Source organism: Eucyclogobius newberryi, unplaced genomic scaffold, assembly GCF_026437365.1.
Source record: "Eucyclogobius newberryi isolate DKJ021-1_F unplaced genomic scaffold, fEucNew1.0.hap1 SCAF_16, whole genome shotgun sequence".
Lineage (NCBI taxonomy): Eukaryota > Metazoa > Chordata > Actinopteri > Gobiiformes > Gobiidae > Eucyclogobius > Eucyclogobius newberryi.
This window is the reverse complement of record NW_027315790.1, coordinates 28,430,097-28,453,539: the sequence shown is the minus strand read 5'-3', so window position 1 is coordinate 28,453,539 and position 23,443 is coordinate 28,430,097. Positions and strand designations below refer to the sequence as shown.

At 41.4% G+C, this 23,443-nt stretch overlaps 1 protein-coding gene across 1 annotated transcript in view; it reads right to left on the bottom strand.

The window, feature by feature from the left end:
- Positions 1-23,443, bottom strand: part of LOC140362145 (microtubule-actin cross-linking factor 1-like) — a 329,939-nt gene that overhangs the window by 2,705 nt on the left and 303,791 nt on the right. Inside the window, exons 84-101 of the mRNA XM_072448200.1 lie at positions 22,832-22,960; positions 21,532-21,711; positions 20,759-20,914; positions 19,749-19,955; positions 18,670-18,789; positions 18,269-18,438; positions 17,618-17,777; positions 16,612-16,806; positions 15,600-15,872; positions 14,198-14,386; positions 13,180-13,282; positions 12,310-12,467; positions 11,863-12,025; positions 11,021-11,175; positions 10,874-10,948; positions 8,679-8,796; positions 2,519-2,736; positions 1,280-1,372 (exon numbers count right to left, since the gene is read on the bottom strand). Of these exons, the coding sequence (XP_072304301.1) occupies positions 1,280-1,372; positions 2,519-2,736; positions 8,679-8,796; positions 10,874-10,948; positions 11,021-11,175; positions 11,863-12,025; positions 12,310-12,467; positions 13,180-13,282; positions 14,198-14,386; positions 15,600-15,872; positions 16,612-16,806; positions 17,618-17,777; positions 18,269-18,438; positions 18,670-18,789; positions 19,749-19,955; positions 20,759-20,914; positions 21,532-21,711; positions 22,832-22,960 (2,862 nt within the window). The remainder of the gene's footprint in view (positions 1-1,279; positions 1,373-2,518; positions 2,737-8,678; positions 8,797-10,873; positions 10,949-11,020; positions 11,176-11,862; positions 12,026-12,309; positions 12,468-13,179; positions 13,283-14,197; positions 14,387-15,599; positions 15,873-16,611; positions 16,807-17,617; positions 17,778-18,268; positions 18,439-18,669; positions 18,790-19,748; positions 19,956-20,758; positions 20,915-21,531; positions 21,712-22,831; positions 22,961-23,443) is intronic.

Here is a 23,443-nt window from a genome sequence, read left to right as displayed (position 1 = left end):
AAAACGTAGCTGTGCATTACACCACATCTACGACGCAAAAGATAAAAATACTTCCTTTTTTCATTAATTATCAATAAAGTTCTGGAGCCCCTCGTCACATAAATGCGTAACACTTTAAAATAACTTCACTTTTAATGAATAAAGTATGAACAAAAACTTAATTCATTACGAACAAACAGTTGGCTGCAGTAATTAATCGACTAATTGTGACATGTCGACTAGAAATGATTTTTGTAGTCTCTAAAACACAGATGGAAAAAACCTTTATTCATTAACAATGTCAGAAAAGAATAAAAACGGTCTGATTTTCACGAATAATACACTTTACACACGACTATTCTCTGTCTAGAAACCGTCACTCACCACATTTCAACCTTTATTTGGTTGATAAAGTATTTCCAAAGTCTCGATGTACAATAGAAATAATCGTTTGACAAGTTGACTACTAAAATAATCTTTAAATACAGCCGTATAAACCCTTTTATTCAGTAGCTGCTAAATCATGCTTAAAAAAACGATTTGCTCATCATGAATTAAGTCTTGTTTACACTAATTATTATCATTAGTTATTATAAGTTCTACAGAAAAATGTACAACAGTGAAAAACGATGGTAAAACTATATATTTTAGCATCCCCCGTCCTCCTTATATACCGTAATCTCTGCATTATAAGTCGCACTGGACTATAAATCACATTTGTTGAGGAAAATGATGTGATAAATTCCCTGACCAAGAAGAGACATTTCATCTTGAAATGCAGTTTAAAATAATAACAGATGAGAGAACATGGTGAATAGGTGTACGTATGCTAACGCTAACACCTTCAGCTACATGACGTATGCTAACGCTAACACCTTCAGCTACATGACGTATGCTAACGCTAACACCTTCAGCTACATGACGTATGCTAACGCTAACACCTTCAGCTACATGAGGCACAGACAGAACTGTGGTAAGTGTCTGGTATGTTAACGTAACATATGAACAGTTATTCAGATAACTATAGCATAAAGAACATGCTAACAAGTTTAGCAAAGCATCAGTTTTACCCCAAATCACTAAATCCATTGAATTCTTCTTCCTCTGTGTCACTTCTAAACAACTCCACAAACTCCGGATATAGAGGAAAGTGTTAATAATATCACATATAAGTCTCACCCCAGCAAAACTATGAAACCTCAGGTCTGTTTGTTAGCGCAGCAGCCTTTAGTGGGGTTGTGGCGGGGCGGGGCGGGGGGCGGTGGGCAGAGTGTTAGGGAGTTAGTCTTGAGTGTGTTACCTCGTGGTCATCGGGGCAGCACTGGCACTTGGACTGCGTCGGCGTTTTACTGTGAGCCAGCCACGGTTTGGCATAGTCGCGAGTGTGGGACGACTGGCGGGAGGCGAGGAAAGGAAACGAGGAGGCAAGCGCGTTGGCGTTTTGAGTAGGGGGGGGTGAATTAAGGAGGAGGATTTTTAAGAAGCAACGAAGTGGGAAAAGTAAAGGTTGTAAAATGCACAAAGGGGTTTGACGGGACAAACAAAGACACAAAACAAAAATTGAATGGTTAAAAAGGGTGTGGCGGTCGGGACAGAACTCAAAAGACAAACAAATGTACAATTAACATTTAGGACATGGAGGGGCGGACGATGGCGCAGCTTCAGATGGAGGGCAAAGGTCACGATTATGCCGAGTACGTCTGTGGAACTATTTTAAAGAGGTTTTTTACAGAAACATCTACGAAAGTTTATGCAATTTAGGCAAACACAAGGTTTAGAGCCAATTATGAGACTGACTAATACTATTACAAACATATTTACCTTTAGGAGCATTTCTTTTTAATATAAAATAATAATGACAGTGAATCAAACTATGAGCTCCTTAGAAATGTTTACAGAACTGTGAAAAAACGGTTGAATAACATTTAATGTCTATGTACGATATTCTTTAACATCTTTTATCTTATTTTGAAGCATAGAAATATACAATAAAATGGCAGGGCCGTTTCAGGTAACTTATGTCCCTCCCCGTCTACCCCCGTCTATCAAAGCAGTAACCTTTAGATTGAAAATGACTTCCTAATGGCAGTCGAAAGTCCAAATGCAGAGTCCACTTTGGGCATCTTTTTTTGGAAAGTCACTTGGAAATTTTTGAAGGTTATGGGTCGTTTATAGACCCAGTAATGACATATATAGTCAGTATGATATATATATAGTCAGTTAATTCAAGTTTTAAAGCCATTATTAAAGATGAATTTGCCATTAAAAATACATCTCAAAAGCGCTCGTTCAACTAGTCAAACAACATCAAATTTGTTGCCGTTTCATTTGCTTATTTTATGAAGCTGAGTCACTTGTTTTGAGCTTCGTCGCTTGTTGCTTTCTTGAAAACCTGGCAACCCTGTCCAAAAACCTCCTCTACCATTATAAAATGCTTCAAAAAGGACCATAATCACCAGAATATGCGGCTCCATCTGAAACCGAGACATGATTTCATCCCAGAATCTGCAAAACAAACGCCCGCGCCCTTGTTCCTTACCCGAGACGACACCGAGGTGGTCGGCGTGGCGGGCGTGGACGGAGCAGAAGGTCCCGACGCTCCGCTGTGCGATGCCGACGAGGAGGAGCGGGTCGGGGAGGCGTTGCGGGAGCCGGGCTTGGACCTCCTGCCCCGGGACCTGAAGGCGGCGAGTCCCTGCGACGCTCCCTCCGGCAAGATGAACTTCTCCCTCAGCTCCAGGTTCGTCCGCCCGCGAGCTGCAATAGACCAAAGACACGAGGGTTTAGGAGCGTCCGGGCGCGCGGCGGGCGAGGCGTGTCCTGTGCGCGGAGGGGGCAGGGGGCGGGGGGGGAGCAGAGCAGCGTGCACGTCCGATTTGAGGTGCGCGTGTCGGGGCTGTCGGTGCTTTGGTCCAGTGAGAGTGGGGCAATGCGTCAATGAAAAGGCGTTTCATTGAGACGAGTCGGTGAAGCGAGGCACGTACTTCCAGAGGAGTAAAAACTGTGTCCGCAAGTTGAAAAGTACAAAGCCAACGTGGAAAGCAGCAAAGCAGTTATTATTAATTCAATTTCTTACTAGCCAGAGCCTCATCAATGAGTTAATAAAACACAAAATCTGTTTGACTTTACTGCACTGCACTTGCTTTGAGCACAACCGTGTAAAATGTAAAATGACAATTAATGTTTCTTATTGACTTAAAAAAAAAAAGAGATTAAAATATTAAAAGAAAGCTAATCCTGTGGTAACTTATGACTGTAATTTTTTAAGTTTATAATTTCATTTCCTGTTTGTAATTGATGACATCACACTTGGAAATTACCCAGCAAACACTGGGCAAAAACTCATCACTTTTTTTTATTTGACAAATCAAAAAATATGAGAGCGACTTTATTTTGTTCAATTAATGTTTAAAGCGTCAAAAAAAGTTGTTTCTTTGTGTAAATTCTGCATAAACTTTGACTGGAACGAGTGTCCCTGGTGTGATGTCACTTCCTGTCATTTTCTACTGATTTTTCAACTTTTCTCCACTAATACCTGCTTGATTGGCGTAAAACTATAATTTATACGTACAACAGGTACAAATACACCAAATTAAGTCAAAATTAAAAAATCTTAAAAACCTGTCATAGGCACTTTAATCTTATGCATGTTTCTCGGCTCATTAGCGCCACATCACGCTCTCAAAGTCTATTGCACGGTCCAAACGCCACTTTCAGTCCTATTTAAGTCTCCTGCTACTATCGACTGCAAGTTTAAGTAATTCCAGGAACATACGCTCATTAATAAACATAAAAACAAACGTTCCAAGCCTCATCACGTGATCATTAGGCGTCATTAACCCTGTTCTACCCTCTGTTCTGGTCTACACTCATGTTCATCACACGTTTGTCTCCCCGTTGTGTCCAAATGCAAACGTCACACACTCAGCAGCAGGTTTTGGGCTCATGCCTGTTAATGCCAGAAGCGGGAGACAAACTCTGCAGAACAACCACAAGCCCGCAGCCATGGCAACGAGAGGCCGAGTCCGCGCCGGCAAAAATTACTTTAGGACAGAGCGGAGCGAGGGGGGGTGAGTGACAGGATGGAAGAGACAAAAAAACAATAATAAAAGACCAAAAAATGAAGTTTGTAGCCGGATTTAGCAGCTGCCGGTGGAGGACGGCCGGTTTAATAAATACGAGCGCAGCCTGTAGTTAGTCCAGCTTTAGCCTGTAATCACGTCCCAGCAGCAAAACAGCATTAAAGAAGAGCCAGGGCCGGCCACGCCCAAGTCCAAAGCACCGACGGGACATTATTTAGAGTTAGTTCAGTGCAACATCTGAAGTCGGCGTTATGAATGTCCCGTCTGATAAAGAGGAAAAAGAAAATGTGCACATGACACATTTTCAGTTTTTTTTTTACTATTCTCACTATTAACGTTTATTAAGACATGGACAGTCACTAGTTTTGTCCAGGTAAAGTACATTACCGTATTTTCCGGACTATAATTCGCACCTTTTTTCATAGCTTTGGCTGGTGCACAACTTATATTTACATTTATACTTCTATACTTATACTCCGGAGCGACTTATATGTGATATTATTTGTTATTTTCACACTTGCAACCGCATTTCATCTTCCAGTGCAACTTATATATGTTTTTTTCTTCTCTATTATGCATTTTTTGGCTGGTGTGACTTATACTCCTGAAAATACGGTAGATAGAAAACAATCACTTAAATCAGAATGAATGTAGAGTTTTTGATCCATGAGGGAAATTACTTAAAACTTAAAATGACCGTGTTTTTCTCCAAAATCTCAGAGAGTATTTTGTATTGTTGCCATGTGTTGATATTGCAGTGTAACTATAGAAATAAATAATAAAGTCAACTTGATTTTATTACATTTAGCGTTCAGAATAAGACTTTATAGTTCACAAAATATCATATAATCCAGATAATTCCAGATCTTTTTACTGATATTGCTATAAAGGCTGCAATACATTTAACTAAAGTACTTATACTGCAACATTGCCTAACGCAGTAATCGACATTGCACCGAACTAAATGCAGTAAATCGCCAAAACACAAAGGTTCAAAGGTTCTGCATCAGGTAGAAATGTAAAAAGCAGATTTTATTAATGCGCAAAATTAGCTTTGATTTAATTTGCTTTTGTCCGTTTATATTTTAGACAGAGTTCGACTAATACATGAAGAACAGTGTTAAAAAGTACACTAGAATATCACAATAACATCGACGTTGCGGTACTCGTATACGACATAAGTACAAACATATCGCAGGAGGCACTATTTCCCAGAAGTGCATATTACGGGCCGTTTTGAACACAAAAACGAAAGTGTAAAGACGAGGTTTTTGGCCAGATCCTGCAGAAGTGAGTGAGAGAAGCGTGAGACAAAAACACACACGTATACAAGATAAAACAGGCTTAAAGTTATGCGTTTAAATGAACGGATGACAATAAAATGGCCGCCGGATGTAAAAGAGTGACAGATGGAGGGGGGAGGGGGGGAGGGGGGAGTAGATACCTCGACAGCAGAAATAGCCGGGAGTGACTGTCACTGAGAGACACAGAAGACAATGTGAAAACCTGCATGCCGGAGGTGGGACCAGACCACGTTAACCAACCACAGTTCACTCGTTCATCCAGACGTTCACTCGGAGGCGCTTTCAGAGGCGGGCAGTACTCGGGTACTTTTACTCGAGTAATAGTGTGTTTGGAGGGACAAGTGCTGCATGTTGACCAATGAGTCAAACATTTGCGCATCTTCTTCCAATACAATTTAGTTTTTCCTTCCAATTACCGTATTTTCCGGACTATAAGTCGCACCTTTCTACATTTCACTTCAGTTTTGGCCGAGGTGCGACTTATACTTATATTCATACTTATATACTTATACTCCGGAGTGACTTATATGTGATAATATTTGTTATTTTCACACTTTCAACCACATTTCATACTCCAGTGCGACTTATATATGTTTTTTCTTCTCTATTGTGCTTTTTTTTGGCTGGTGCGACTTATACTTATATTTATACTTATATACTTATACTCCGGAGCGACTTATATGTGATAATATTTGTTATTTTCACACTTTCAACCACATTTCATACTCCAGTGCGACTTATATATGTTTTTTCTTCTCTATTGTGCTTTTTTTGGCTGGTGCGACTTATACTTATATTCATACTTATATACTTATACTCCGGAGTGACTTATATGTGATAATATTTGTTATTTTCACACTTTCAACCACATTTCATACTCCAGTGCGACTTATATATGTTTTTTCTTCTCTATTGTGCTTTTTTTGGCTGGTGCGACTTATACTTATATTTATACTTATATACTTATACTCCGGAGCGACTTTTATGTAATATTATTTGTTATTTTCACACTTCATACTCCAGTGCGACTTATATATGTTTTTTCTTCTCTATTGTGCATTTTTGGCTGGTGCGACTTATACTCCAGTGCGACTTATAGTCCAGAAAATACGGTACACGAACGTGTCGCTTTATAAATCAGATGACTACAGTTACTCTTAAAGTCACTTTTACTCGAGTTGTAGTTTACCCAAATACTTTGCCGCCTCTGCACACTTTGGACCAGCAGGGGGCCCCACAGCGTCAGTGAGCCGCTGGAGCGTGTAAAATACTGAAGCGTTTTTGGTTCAGGAGCAGCAGCAGCAACAGGAACAGGAAGTGAGGAGAGGGAAGTCCCGCCCCTTTTCACAGACACAACTGTGAGACGTTTGAGTTGGAAAAGGCAGTAAATGACTTTTAGCTTTTAAATACGTTTGTTTTTCCATTGTTCCCTCATCAAAATCATACCTGGTGTTTTAAGAACATGCGTTATTTAAAGTTCTAAAAACATCAGGCACCAAAGTAAAGGTTTAAAGGCCAATAATGATAAAAAGAATAATGTATAATGTCGTTTAACAGTGGACAATGGAGTCTAAATTATGTAACAAGTAAATAAATACTACAAAATAAACAGTGGAGTGAAATAAGATTTAAAAAAAAGTTAAAATCTAAATTAAGTTAAACAATAATCAATATTATTTAATCAGGAATATGTCTGTAAATATCACCTGTTACTTACTTTAAACAACATTGTGTGGACAAATAAAGGCATATCTTATCTTATCTTATCTTTAAATACACACATCTGCCATTTAATCCTGTCCATAAAAGTCTAATAAGAGACTGATGTATAAAACAAACCAGCTTTTTGTTCTGGAGATTGAATTAACACGCTTTAAGTCTTAAGTTATGGTTTTTATTTGTGAAGAAGCAGTGCACAAAATGCCACTGACTAAGACTTGTTGGAAAAGTCACTTGAAATTATCTGAATTACGCAGATAAAGTGTTTCTATTTTCACTTTTAAATCCATCAAACGTCTGGTCCTGTGAGGTCCGCTTCGAGGGGCGGGACTTGGCCTCGTGTTAGTCAAGTGTTCACAGTCAGCAAGGCAACAACAACAACAACAACAACAACAACAATAACAACAACAACAACAAGCCCAAACCGTTAACATGTTAAGAGCAGGGAAAACATGGCAACAGGCTGCAGAGAGAAAGGGTTTATTTCAGGACAAAAAAAGGTGAAAGATTTAGAGGAAACCCAACCTATACGAGATGAGATGGAGCTACTGGAGTCAGAGCGGAGGATCTTAAGTCCCGGGTGTTGCACTGAGGAAAGAGAAAAACCGGGAGAGAGGAGATGGGACGGGGGGGAGGTCCATGCGTCATGCAAAAAAACACATTAGTGATTCAAATTAGAGACGCCACGAGGGAGAGAGAGGGGGGGACGAACAGGAAGAGGAAGAGGGGGGGGACGAACAGGAAGAGGAAAAGTGAGCGACAAAGACGACAGGATCCGTGGAAACAACGAGTGACAAGACTGGAGACGTCCCTGAAAGAGAGCGGACTCTGGAGGAGACGAGACACGGAACTGGACTTAGAAGTGCACTGCGTCTGATGGGAGGGGCCAGCTGCTCGTCTCCATGGAGATGTTAACGGTTTGCTTAATGGCATTGAACTCTATGATTAAATCCAGGCTCGAAACTCCAAAAATATGTTCTACTGCGCTCATGATGGAGAGTAATTTATCCAATGCAATTATTAAAATGTGTTGTAATTTTATGTATTTTTTGTGTTTGTTTAAATGGCGTTTTTGTACAAATTGTCCTGTACAAATATATTTTAATGCATTTTTGAACTCATCTTGAAGCAGACGGTGCCATCATCTCATCTCTAAAGCGTGTTCATGTTTGGCCACACGGATATGCGCAAGAAGGTCAAAAAAGTGAGAGATTGTCACTCAAATCAGCACATTTGAGGACGTCTGTGTTTCGTTTACTCGATTACAGTCAGAACGGAGGTTTTCCCAAGACCTTTTTGAGCAATATTTGTTTTTTGAAATGCCAAAAACCATTTCAGGCAAAGCAAAAACATCTCCACAAAGACAAATCATGTGCAACAAACCTTCCAATCCAAGCAGTGCACCTTCAACAAAACGTGCAATACTGTATTTGTATTGAAAAGTGACATTTATTCACAGCACATTCAAAAACCGAGTGTGTTTGGTGATTACGAGTGAAACAGTCACAAATACACACAAAGATACACGAATCGAGACGGGAAAAAACGGAGCACACGGGAAACACATGTGACGTCGCGGTGCGTTTGGTCTCACCTCGGCACGGATCGTTCTTGACCAGAAACTCGTCCAGGGCCATCCAGCCGCCGCCGACGCGCACCATCACCGTGCTGCGCAGAATACGGACCAACCGCAGCTGCTGAGAGTCCCCGAACTGAGCGAGACGGCGGGGAAAACAGTCGCAGCGTTAGATACGGGAAAGAGTTACGGTTCATTCTGTTTCTGCAGCCATCAAGCAGACCCCCAACAAAAAAGACCCAAATCTCCACAAATCTGACTCATTCTGACATGCAAAAAACAACAACATGCAAATCTGTAAAATAAAGTAGTCCCAGCCCAAAGTAGACGTTACACATAAGAGGTTTAGACTGTTTTATACTGATTATAGGAAGTTAAAGTTGCCAAAATGCCCTGAAGCAAAGAGATTTCTTCAACGGGACAGTCCCATTTGCTCCCCAACGTCAAAAACCGAACAGAATAAACTGAAAATCACGATAAAAAATAAAAACCACTGCAGCCATTGATGCTAGATTGAAAATGTGCCGCGAGGAAACAAAAGAAATCCACACAAGAGGAAAGTGAAACCTGCTTCACAAGGCAACAAAATAAAAGTGACTCGAGGTTCGGACGAGCACTTTTGATTGGAGCAGAAGCAGGAAGCAGGTTTCACCCGTCCGATCGCAGCGAAGGGCGTTACTTTACCTGGTTCCCGAGGAAGAACTAAAACAATCCAGACACGGAGCGGGGAAATGAGGGGAGAGAAGAAAAGGGAAATGTAACAAAATGTATTTACAGTTTGTATTCTGCTATAAAACTAGGACTACATTTGAATTTGAGCTCCGTTAAAGTGCCGTTTGTCGTGCGGATTAGTGGTGTGAGCGGAATATGCGGTGGGATTAAATGTTAATGTTATGAAGTTGTAAATGGTGATGAAGACAGAGAAACAGAGAAAGAGCTGCTATGACACGCAGTGACCAGAAGAGGGCGTCCAGTCGGCGCCTTGCATCATTGACCGTGAGGTAATGACGCAAACGCAGGTCCAGAAGAAGCTGCTGAAATGAATGACTCCTGTAAACGGCCGTGTCCATACAAACGACGGGAGGTTTTGATTTTACTTTACAGATAAGTTTGTATATTTAGTCATTTTATAATACTTTTGAGAAATCCAGGGCAAAAAATACATAAAACAAGCATAAAACTGGACACACTTAAGGTGAGACGCTGCAGGAAGGAATACGAAAACATCTTAAATTTAGAGATAACGATTAGAAACTATGTCGAAATGTAAAATATAAATGTAAGTTTGCAAGTTTTTCATGTAAAAAGAAGAAAATACAGAGGACATTTTGAATATGTTGAGTAAACTAGACCTCACTGAAAATTCTACTGTATTTTCCGGACTATAAGTGGCACCTTTTTTCATAGTTTTGGCCGGAGTGCGACTTATATTTATACTTATATACTTATACTCCGGGGCGACTTATATGTGATATTATTTGTTATTTTCACACTTGCAACTGCATTCCATACTCCAGTGCGACTTATATTTGTTTTTTTCTTCTCTATTATCCATTTTTTGGGCGACTTATAGTCCAGAAAATACAAATTTCAGCTAATTTTTTGGAGTTAATACGTCAATAAATCAGGCTGAGAATTAGAGATCAGTAAATTATTCTGCAAAAATAATGTCAAGTGGAAGATTGTAAAGTTTGGTGCATTTGTGCTACTTTAAGGGCTGATCTTTATGTTTCTGAAGCTACATTTGAAGTCTCATTTGAATGTTGGTGCAGATTGGACATTTGTCTTGTTTCCGGATGAATTCTGACACATTCAGCTTTGCAAACTGACCAAAAACAAAAAGAAAAAAAGGACATTTTGCCTTCAGGCGTCTCACCTTAAAACATCCAAATCAGGTCATTTCTAGTTTTCTCTATTCTCGTTCTTATTACAAAGCCTAAAGTTGACACAATCCCTCCTCCGTCTGCTTTGTATCCACACGAGCGCATTTACAAGACGTTTTAATGTGACGAGACAAACAGAAGACGATCTGGATCCGTGACACGTCAATAACAACAACAACAAACATTATGAATATGATAAAAAACACAGAGAAAACACAGCGTGAACCTGAGATGTGACACGAGATGAGAGAAGCTTTGGTCACGACAAACAGCGTGAGTGATATTATTATTATTAGACACATTATTATTGTACTTAGATTTGTACTTTACCCTGTACTTGTTCTCTCCGATCTGCTCCACCTGGAACCTCTTGGCACATTTGCACTGCGCCACTTGTCGAGTGACCTGAAACACCACGCAGAACTTTAGTTTCCCGCTCGAGCGTTACCAACCGTTGCCCGCGGCGATGCGACTCACCTCGTCCTCGATCTTGTCGGCGTCCGTGGTCGGTCGGTAGGCGTCTTTGTTGGGGTGCAGCGCGGCCACGAACTCGTAGTAGTCGATGTAGCCGTCGCCGTCGCGGTCGAAGATGTCCGCCACGGCCGTCATCTCCAGTTTGCTGGTGGGAAACTCTGCGAAAACGAGAATGTGTGAGAGACGTAAAGTGTCGGTGTTTTGACGCATCAGAATGTCTTTTTGGCCTAGTTAAAGGGGCTGTTCCTGGATTTTTTTTGTTTTAAAATTAAGATGAGTAAGAAAAAAAAAATGCTCAAAAGTAAAAGTAGCACAGGAAATAATTTCTAATAAATTTGAAATAAAAAATGTGATCGTCATCGTCAAGAATTTTTGGTCAAAAGAGGCAACTGAATTGATTGCTTATTTCATCTGGTCAAGTACTTTCTTTACTAATCCAGGCAAAGGCCCTTTAAATTGGGGAAAAACCAGGCAAAGGCCCTTTATATCGGGGAAAAACCAGGCAAAGGCCCTTTATATCGGGGAAAAACCAGGCAAAGGCCCTTTATATCGGGGAAAAACCAGGCAAAGGCCCTTTATATCGAGGAAAAACCAGGCAAAGGCCCTTTATATCGGGGAAAAACCAGGCAAAGGCCCTTTATATCGAGGAAAAACCAGGCAAAGGCCCTTTATATCGGGGAAAATCAAGGTAAAGGCCCTTTATATCGGGGAAAAACCAGGCAAAGGCCCTTTATATCGAGGAAAAACCAGGCGAAGGCCCTTTATATCGGGGAAAAACCAGGCAAAGGCCCTTTATATTGAGGAAAACCAGGCGAAGGCCCTTTATATGTCCAGATCTGACTTACTCGAGGCCAGGATGCCGTCGATAAACTCCTGTCTGGTGATCTTTCCGTCCTGGTCTTTGTCGATCCGTCTGAAGAAGTCCATCACTCTCGACTTCTTGTGATTCATCCAGCGCATGTACTTCTTCCTCCAGACGTCGAAGTCGAAGTTGGCGAACTCTTTGAGCTGAAAGTTGAGAAAGTGCATCAGGTCACGACTGTAATACGCTAAAAGTAGTGGCTAATACTTCTACAACAGATCCTTATTTGTTTTACCAATACCACCACTATTACTAGCACTTTATAGAGCTTTTTATTTTTTTTTCAGTGTCCAAATGTGCCTTATAGTGTTTTAAGTCTAAGTTTTATGTCTGTTGTTTGTTTATGTGGCAGTTTTTAATGTTTTTAACGTCGTCGTTCCTGTCGTTTGGGGGCAACGGAACAAAACACCGCCTCCTCCCCCGTCAGTACCTCCTCCAGCCTGTCGAGGGCGTCGTTGAGCTTGCGCTGTCGGTCCAGAGCCAGGAGCCACACTTGTTGCCACCGAGCGCAGAGCTGGTTCAGGCGAGGGTTGGCCGACGTGACCTGCACTGCCCCCTGCTGGTGCTGCTGCTGCTGCTGGTGTTTACCTGAAATACACACGTTAAAGTCTGTGTTAGTCTAGGGCAGGGGTGGGCAATTATTTTCCTCCGAGGGCCATTTTCGAATCCAGGCAAGTAGCGGAGGGCCGGCCCTCGATCATTGGTGTGAAAAAAATAAAATCAAAACAATTAAATATCAAATAAAATATGTCTTTTCTGTCAAATATAGGCTATTGGATCTGTTATTTAATTAATTTCACGTAATATTTATTAAGGATACAAGTGCAGACAGATGCCTGAGGGCAAAAAACAAAAACAAAAAAGAAAACTTTTTTTTTTTTCCTTTTTAAATATTTGGTCTAGGGTGACCAGATTTTCAAATTTAAATAATAAAAGTGTAAAAAACTCAGGTAATTAAGTAGATTTGTACACACTGGGATCATTCAAACCTCTTTCATGGCTCGCTTCAGAGTCAGTGAATAATATGAGAGACTTTCAACAGTAAAATAAGCGCATCTTTTGTGTTTTGGTTATTCTAAAGCCAGATTTTCTCTAGTTAAAGAAACAACAATATATAACCTTATTTACAGTTGGAATGTCTCAAAGTGGTTAAAACTGGGCCAAATCAATGGTTTTTGACACATTTGCTATGACATGGGACACGGGGCTCAACACTGGGACCGTCTCGGGTAAAAGGGGGCGTCCGGTCACCCCTGCGTCAGTCGCTCTGTGAATATCTGTGGAGTGAAGTGGAACGTACGCGCTGCTCGCCGCTCGGCCAGCGTCTCGGAGGGTTTCCTCTTGTAGGATTTGGTCACTTTGTCCACGTCCGGCTGCTTCCTGGTCATCTCCTCCATGAAAGTCTGCCATACACAAGCCACAAATGAGCAAGAGCCGCTGATGCTAACGTCACCGCAACAAAACCCCACAGCCATCCAAGTCACAGTCACTTATAGGAATATTTATGAATGCTTTTGATGAATTAAGGCAAAAGTATCAGGTCAACGATAGAAAAATCATTGTAATCGTGTTTTAATCATCGTATTCAACTAAAAAACACAACCTTTTTACGACATTATTAAATCAAAATGTCAAAAAAATAATACACTTTTCCTGCCTTGCATCAATAATACAATTTATTTAAAACTATTCAGAATCTAGACGCCTTTAGTCATCATATTTGTCCCTTTATTTGGTTGATTATGTGTTTAAAAAGTAATAGAAATAATTGTTTGAGTAGTAAACTAATCCAAACAATTATTGAGGACTAGTTAATTCCTAAAATAATCGTTGTCGCAGCACTACAGTACATGAAAAACAATTATAGGTCATTTCATTTTAAATATAGTAATATAGCCAAGTAGACACGCCCACATTTAACTCATTTTATTAGTTATGATTAGAGATTATTAGCTGAATATGTGGGCGCGTCTACTTGTTCTTCCAAGTAGACACGCCCACATTTAACTCATTTTATTAGTTATGATCAGAGCTTATTAGCTGAATTAAGACCCTGTTAACTAGCCCTTCATAACACATTTATTTAACACATTTAAAAGCCTTTTAGCGTCTTAATTCATGCACAAACAAAAAAACTAATAAGCAGTCAAAATAATGTATTAATGGGAAAATGTAAATGTCTAATTCGAAGCAAAATAAGGCATAATACAGACAAATGAAGATTTTTTTTAAGATTCTTTTTTCAACCCAATTACCCTGTGAATCCCACTCAACCTTTCACCCCACACCAGTCGGTCTCTCATGGGGCAAAGTCTGACCTGGTGCTCTGTGATGAGCGACTTGAGCTGTGGGATGTCCTGGGGCAGAGGGTCCGTGTCCCTCTGGATCAGGGTGGTCTCGGCGAACTGCAGCCAGGACAGCAGCTCCTCCAGCAGGTTGGCGTTGTTCAGCACCTCGCTCAGAGCCGTCTCCAGCCGCTGCTCGTGCTGCTTCGCCCACGTCAACACCTGAACGAGGCAGGTTCATTTGTAGAGCACAATTCATACAAAGAGCTTCACAAAACAAGGGAAAATGCATTAAACAACTCCTGACACAGCTCCTGACACAGCTCCTGACACAGCTCCTGACACAGCTCCTGACACAGCTCCTGACACAGCTCCTGACACAGCTCCTGACACAGCTCCTGACACAACTCCTGACACAACTCCTGACACAACTCCTGACACAACTCCTGACACAACTCCTGACATAACTCCTGACACAACTCCTGACACAACTCCTGACACAACTCCTGACACAACTCCTGACACAACTCCTGACACAACTCCTGGGTTAACCAGGGTTAAACCAGGACTATATCAGGGCTAAACCAGGGCTAAACCAGGACTATATCAGGGCTAAACCAGGGCTAAACCAGGGCTATATCAGGGCTAAACCAGGGCTAAACCAGGGCTATATCAGGGCTAAACCAGGATTATACCAGGGCTAAACCAGGGCTATATCAGGGCTAAACCAGGATTATACCAGGGCTAAACCAGGACTATATCAGGGCTGAACCGGGGCTGAAACAGGGCTAAACCGGGGCTATATCAGGGCTAAACCAGGACTATATCAGGGCTAAACCAGGATTATACCAGGACAATATCAGGGCTAAACCAACCAACATCATATTATAAAATGACTGATTATGAAACACCTTAACATTAAGCTTATAAAATGATATCCTTTTCCTAATCCTTATGAGGAAGGTAAGTGTGTTCCTGCACCCATGGAATTCTTAAATGTGTGACAAATCATAAAAGGGTTAGTGACAAGTCTAACGATGTTTACGAGCAGCTGCACCAAAAAAAAAAAATTAAAGAAAGGCAGTTCTTGAGTGTAAATTGTCAAAGGTTTGGCTGATGTTCTTGGCATTTGCTGCAGAAACATTTCACACAAGATCTCATGAGAAACGTTTAGGCGCCGGTGGAACTCTTAAAAAGCTGTAGCTCCAAAAAGCTGTGCTACAATGACAGTAAAAATTAAAAATAAATCGAACATTGTAGTCCAAAATTGGAATAATCCGTCATAACCTTCACGTCTTGTCTCGTATTCCTGGACCCAATCTCGTGTCTCGTCTCGTCTTGTGGAAATTCATTCTCTACTTCCCTGTCTAATAACTCCCCCAGGGCAAAAACGTGACACTAAAAGGGTTTGAATGGCGTTAGAGGGCGTGGTTACCTCCTCGAAGCGCGCTCTGATGATGGTGATCCAGTGCTTGATGGTGGTGATGGAGTCCGGGTGGCACACAGTGAGAATGCCCTCGCCCATGCCCGCCGCCTTGCCCACGTCGGCCCGCTTGTCCTCCACGGAGCCCAGGAAGTCCCGGTGCGTGTGGAGCAGGGCCTGGAGAGTCTCCGCCTCCTCCGGCAGGACGCCGCGGAAACGCAGGCTCTGCTCCGCCTCCGACAGCCACTCCAGGAGCACCTGCACGGCACTGCGGAACTCCTCCGCCTGAAGGAGGAGGAAGAGGAAGAGAAGAGAGAGGAGGAGGAAAAGGAGGAGGAGAAGAAGGAGTAGGAGGAGATGGTGGAGGAGGAGGAGAAGATGAAGAAGAAGGAGGAGAAAGAGAAGAAGGAGGAGGAGAAGATGAAGAAGAAGGAGGAGAAAGAGAAGAAGGAGGAGGAGAAGATGAAGGAGATGAAGAAGAAGGAGGAGGAGCAAGAAGAAGAAGAGGAGCAAGAAGAGGAGCAAGAGCAAGAGGAGGAGGAAGAGGAAGGAGGAGGAGGAGAAGAGGAAGAAGAAGACGACAAGGTAAGCGCTATAATAAGTTTGCCAATGTTCTGTCAGAAATATGCACTTTTATTACATTTTACTAAAACAAATGCTATAAATACTAGAAAAGTTACTATGGATATGGTTATGGTACTAAACTATACCTGCTCAAAGTGTTACTATGGATACACAACTAAAAACCTTCTATTTATGATCAAATAAACTGACTACAGCCCTAACAACAAATACAACCCCTAATAGTACTAGTATTGTCAAGTATTGCACTTTAATAAGCAATCTATATTTCTAACACTAGTTTTAACACTGAAATAAACTAAACAAATAAAGATATTAACTAAACTAAAACAGGAATCATATGTGTCATCAGAATATTTGTCTAAACTACAAAATATCTTCAGGTTTACAGGGATAATCCACATATTTGCAGGTTCTCCGCAGCCCAGAGTCAGACGTTCACCTGTTTGAGCGCGTGCTGCAGCCTGGTCTGTTTGATCACAGACAGAGCACACACGGTGTCCCAGCGGTTGCTCAGCTCCTGCAGCTGAACTTTGACCCAGGCCGTGTCGTCCCGTCCCGTGTCCATCAGGTCCCGCGCCGACCGCTTCAGCGCCTGGATGTTTGTGGTCCTCTTCCCCAGCTCCTTCTGGAAAGCCTGTTCAGACGGTGAAACGCAGAGTTCAAACCAGACAGAACTGAATAATACAGGGATTTCTATGTAAACTAAACCGGGGCCAAATCAGGGCTAAACCAGGGCTAAACCGGGGCTGGATCAGGGCTAAACCAGGGCTAAACCGGGGCTGGATCAGGGCTAAACCGGGGCTGGATAAGGGCTAAACTGGGGCTGGATCAGGGCTAAACCAAGGCTAAACCAGGGCTAAACCAGGGCTAAACTGGGGCTAAACCGGGGCTAAACCAGGGCTAAACCAGGGCTAAACCGGGGCTAAACTGGGGCTAAACCAGGGCTGGATCAAGGCTAAGCCAGGGCTGGATCAGGGCTGGACCAGGGCTAAACCGGGGCTAAACTGGGGCTAAACCAGGGCTGGATCAAGGCTAAACCAGGGCTGGACCAGGGCTAAACCGGGGCTAAACTGGGGCTAAACCAGGGCTGGATCAAGGCTAAACCAGGGCTGGATCAGGGCTAAATCAGGGCTAAATCGGGGCTAAACCGGGGCTAAACCGGGGCTAAACCGGGGGTGGATCAAGGCTAAACCAGGGCTGGATCAGGGCTAGATATGGGCTAAACCAGGGCTAAACTAGGACTAAATCAGGGTTGAATGAGAATAAAACCAGGGCTGAGCCAGGACAAAAACCAGTACCACTTTATAATAACTCTCAGTCAATGTTTTCCAGCCTAATACAAACTTTATTGATTCACTACAAGGGAAACTACTTTGGTCACTGCATTTCAGAAGTAAAACATCTTTTAAAACTAGTAAATAGCAACTAGAAATGTGTTGTCTGACCTTGTGCCCGTCCATCAGGTTGGAGACCAGGTCTAAGTCTCCGTGCACCGGCTGGTCCTCGGCCAGCTGCGGCTCCACTCGGTAAAGCCAGTCCACTAAAGCCTGCAGCGCCTCGGCAAACTGACCCGAGAACAGCAGCGCCTCCTCCAGCTTGTGCTGCCTGTGGAAAAGGAGAACAGAGCTAGTCTTACACAAACCATGAAGGATCTTTTGGAATGAGAAGCTTTGAGGTGGTTGGACACCATAGCAACAAGCCTCAGAGAAGCAGTGGAGATCTGAGATGTTTGTAAAGGGAATATTCAACCCATAAAACAAGCATGTATTTGGATAAACTAGGTCTAAGCCAAGACGTAAACAAAGACTAAACAATGACTAAAGCCCAGACAAAACTTGGACTAAGCCAGGTCTAACCCAGGTCTGAACCAAGACTAAAAGCAGTTCTACAACCAGGACTAATATCAGGTTTAAACCAGGACTATATAGGTCTGAACCAGGTCTGAACCAGGTCTAAACCAGGTCTAAACCAGGTCTAAACCAGGTCTAAACTAGGTCTAAACTAGGTCTAAACCAGATCACTGAAGGAAACTGAAGACTTTCTTACAGTGAAGCACTTTCCATATATAAAAACGGCATTATCTTCCACACTTTTACCTCTCCACACTTTTGCCGCAGACCGTGTCCCACTTGTCGCGGACTTCTCCCACCAAATGGTCCAGTTTCTGCTTGTCGTCGGGCAGCTGGGCCTTGTCCCGCATGGCTCTTCCGGACCTCACCGTGGTGTCGTAGACCGGCTGCTTCGAGCCCAGAGCCTTCTGAAACTCCTGCACCAACACAACAGAAGAAGAAGAAGTGAAGGAAGTATCTTTAGAATGTTAGTTTAAGACATTTCCCACAGGTTTTAACATCATCATTCAGAATTTCAGCGGAAGAAAACTGCAGGTGGGGAAAAGAACTTGTGGCAGGTGAGAAAATAGTCAAACAAAATAGAAAAAAGTCATGTTTGGAATCCAGTCTTCTACAGTGTGAAGCGATTGTGACTATGAATCTTGTACCTTGTGTTTAGTCAGCTGAACTTTGATCTTGTCCGGTTCGTTGGAGATCTCCAGCTCTGAGTCCAGTCGTTTCTCAGCCTCCTCCAGCCAATCGGTGAGCTTCCTCCAGGCCTCGTGGAACTAAGGGTAGAAAAAATACATTTCTAATAATAACTGCAGATGATCATTTTCCTCTTTCAGCGGCTCCACATGGTTTTTAAGTCGCTGCTTTATTTACAAAAAGATAACAATGATCAATTCAATGTGGATGACTAGGACCAGGACCAGGACCAGGACCAGGACCAGAACCAGGACCAGGACCGTCGCTGCTGATATTCAGGGCTCTTTTGACTAGAACTGCCACGATTACATTTAAAAATAATAGTAGTTTATCATCTTAATCATTATCTGCACTATACAGACTCTTAAACCAATCCAAAAACACAATCATATAAAAAAAGTAATATGTTTAATTGAAATGTCAAAAACGTGATTTAAATTCTGATTTTCATCAAAAACGTTAACTTACTTTCGGAACCCCGGTTCTCTGAGTAGCATGAGCGAGATGTGTCTATTTAATTTGTAAATATTCTCTGACTTGAAGCCTTCAGTCAACATATTTCAACCTTTTTTTGTTTGATAATGTATTTTATAAGTCTCAATGTGGAATAGAAAAAATCGCTGACTCGTCGACTTTTAAAATAATCGTTAGTTGCCGCCCTGCTTTTTGGTAACCTCCCACATTCCAAACACAAAAAACTCTTCTATGTCAATCTTTTTTGTACTGCATATTTGCACAAGAATTTGCCACTAAATTGAATGACTCTATCAATTTAAATATTTAGTTTTAAGCTTTTTTTGTTGACATGGGTTTTAAATATCAATAGAAGCAAATAGATGACATTTACTCCTGATTTACAAGAGCTTTTGAGTTCAGATCTCACTCCTCTTTCTTTTTCAGTCTCTCCTTTTTAACATTTTAGCCACATATTGCACATTGATTCCCCCGTTCTGTTTCCCCGCATGTCGCAGCTTTCACGTCCGTCCGTTTTCACGCTTTAGTCTCGGACAGAAGCCCAGAACACAGAACCGTCCCGTACCTGCTTGGCTCGCTTGCGCGCCTCGTCCAGGTGTCGGCCCCGGTCCAGTGACCTCTGCACCAGCTTGTCCCAGCGCGCCTGGACGCTCAGCAGCAGGTTCTTGATCAGGACCACGTCTTGCTTGAGACTGGCGAACCGGAGCTGGGACCCGGCCTTCTCCAGAGCCAGGACCTGCTCCCGGTGGATGTTCACCTCGTTCACAAACACCTGCAAGACAACAGAGCCATTCAGAGGAAGAAGATGCACGACCTATAGTTTTATTCAGTTATGTGCGGTAGAAATGTGGGAAAATAAGGAGTGTGTAGATTTAATTGTTACAGAGAATGTGGTAGAATTACAGTAGTTTCACTCAAACTTAAAATAAATTAAAAAAACACAAATAAGTTAAAGTCAAAATTGATCTTAATTTGAGTATATTTTGACTTTTTAAAAAAGTTTTGTTCTTATTTCAAGTGCAGAAGCTTTTTTTTTCTTTTCTAATTTGACGTTTTGTCTGTTTCTTATTATTTATAATTCAAGTTAAATATATTCTGTGTTTGTTCCATCTTATTTTAAATGTAATAAAAGCAAATCAAGATAAATAATACTTATTCTAAGACGTATTAACATATCTTATTTATGAATATACTTATGGTTTAGATGTACAGGTGCAAAATAAAATAATGAATGAATTACATCTTTAATTTCACTATTTCTTGCCTTGTGAAGTGATCAAACGGACTAAAAGTACAGGTATAAGCTGACAAAATGATTAGACGCTCACACCTAAAAACAACTACCGTATTTTCCGCACTATAAGACGCACTTAAAAGCCACAAATTAAACGTTTGCTTTAACTTTATACAGAGCTAAATTAACCGAGTTCACGCTTAGCTCATCCATCTATGGTGCAAGAGCTTTATGTGGGAAGAAATGCAATAGAAAAGGCCAATTATTATATATTAATCACATCTAATACAAAATCAACATGCTCAAAAAAGTCCACCACTTCTCAAAAAACTAAAAAATACCTTGTGTTCGTCGATTTGAAAGAGCACGGTGTCCAGGATGAGGCTCGGCGGCTGGGCCATGTTCAGCGTCTGCTCGGCCTGAGTCAGCCAGTTGATGGTGTCCTGGAGCGAGCTCTGGAAACCCGTCGCCAAGGATACCGCCTCCTCCAACTTGGCCTACAGAGCAAAGACGAGAGCGTTCAGACAAAGGAACTGGAGACTTTACTACATTTTTACACTGGAAACGGTGTAGACGGTGACGAGACAAAGCGCTGCAAAAAACAATAATTAAATGAAATATAATGTTTGTCTGTAGATTTTGATTGATAAAGTTGGAAACATTTATATTATATTTTTGTATTGTACATTGTATTATTTTTTGCTTATAGTGTTGTACTGTTCCTGTAAGTATATTGCTGTTATTGGTTTTTATTAAATGTTTCTAGAGCAAAATTGATGGTTTTTGATATTTGTAAGTGTTGTACTTCTGATACCATGTCGTTAAGAACATGCGCTATTTATAAAGTCGGGTTGGATTGTATATTTTGTGCAGTGAAGTCTATTATATATTAGAATAATTGACCTGCATATTAAAACAGAGCATAAATAGTTGCTCCAAACAGTTTAGTTTCACATACAAATCTCTTTTTAAATGTTATATTGATGATTTATGTTGATTTTCTGATTTTAATGCAGAGTTTCCTGTTCGGCAAACCACTCTGAGTAACCCTGTGCTCTACAAAACAAACGCCCCTCGTCTTAACAGTCGGGACAGAATGGCGCGCTCCACTTACCCTGCGGTCATCCATCTTGGCGTTGAGACTCGTCCACTTGTTCTGGAGCATGGCGAGGTTCTGCTGGGTCTGCGTGGTCCCGGATCCGGCCTCCTCGCCGCGGGCCAGGAGCATGGACTCGCCCTGGTCCAGCAGACGGTGGAACTGCTCCGCCCTCTGTGCCAGCTGGGCCTGGAGCTCCTGAATGGGACGAAACGGCATGAAAGCTGAAGGGTACTGGGACGTGAGGCGCCGTGTGGTGTTGTTGCGCCGGCTCGGGACAAAAGAGGTAAAGTTACACGCCGTCTGCCATATGCCGACTGTTATTCAGCGTTCACAATAAAGACGGATAAGGTGGCACGGGCGAGACAGAGGCAAAAACACGCAGCAACAACAGGTATTTAGGTAAAAGTGTCATGGAAAAAGGATTTGAAGAGTTTAAAAATGTGTTGTAGGTTGAAATGTACAACCTTTTACCTCTTTTAGGGCAATAACTCAACTTAAAAACGTTTCCACTGATGCAACGTTCAGATGTACAATCAAAATGAAACAACTTAGAAAACAATCAAAACGGTTGAATTTATTCTTTTGACGTTGGAACACGCAAGACTAAACCTTTTTTACTAAAAGATAGATAAACACTTATTTAGTGTTTATCTATCACGCAATATGTTTGTCACGCAATGTCCATATAATAGCGGTAAATAAGAGTGCTATTATTATTATTGAGAATATAAGAGTTTTTTTTTTTTCTAAATTATGTTTTTATTATCATGCTTCTGTTCCTAATCTGTCTAATCTCTGGAATTCCCAATCTTATTTTATCTAAACAGTGTGAAAACTTCATAAATTAGACGAGAAATTTAACCCACTCGTACATAAATAAATCAAATTAGGAATCAGAATCAGAAATTGAGCAAAATAAGGTCCCTAAGTAAACTATTTAAAAAGTTAAAACAATTACCAAGCACTAGTTATTTTCACTTATAAGGCATTTACGGGCGAAACAGTTTAATAGGCAGTGTATTAATGCATCTTGTATATGGATTATTAACATTTATAAGGTATTATAAGTCATCTACAAATGACTGTAAATGTCTTATACAGTAAGTGCATTGACAAATAACTGTAGTGCTTATTAAATAGTTTACTAAAGTACCTTATTTTAAAGCTTTAAAGCCTAAAATGGATAAAAGTTGTAATAAAGTGTTCAGGTTCAATTCCCTTTGGACGCAGCTGCTTTACCTTCAGCTTGAACTCGATCTGCTAAAAACTCAACCACGCTGTAAATAAGAACGGACTTGATGTTTTGAGTCTGTACCATGTGCTGCTGGAGCTGCTCGCGGGCCGTCTCGGGGAGCCCGCCCGTGGGTTTGGCTGCGGACAGTTGGCTGTCGGTCCTGCGCAGCCACTGAAGAAACTCCTCCAGCTCGCCGTGGAAACCCTCCGCCTGCGCACGCAAAGAGGGGGACAGGAGTTTGTGTTATTCAAATGAAAAACAAATTCAAACCAGCCTCTTTAGACAGACCAAACTGAGGATTGAACGTCAAAGAACTTCAGAACGATCTCTCTTTAGAAGACTAGATCATTCTGCACTTCATAATGATGTATACATGCACCAAGAATCTGATTATTATCCGATTTCTGGACTTATCAGATTATTAAAATGTCACACAATGTCCATATAACAGCTGTAAATAAGAGTGCTATTATTATTATTATTATTATTATTAAGAAGATTATTAAGAATTTTTTAAAAATCTAAATTCTGTTTTTATTATTATGCTTCTGTTCCTAATCTGTCTAATCTCTGGAATTCCCAATCTCATTTTATCCAAACAGTTGTGATGTGAGTCGTGTGAAAATTCCATCAATTAGTCAAGGTAAATACAGCAAAAAAGTGCAAACTAACGTGGCAAAGACCAAAATTAAA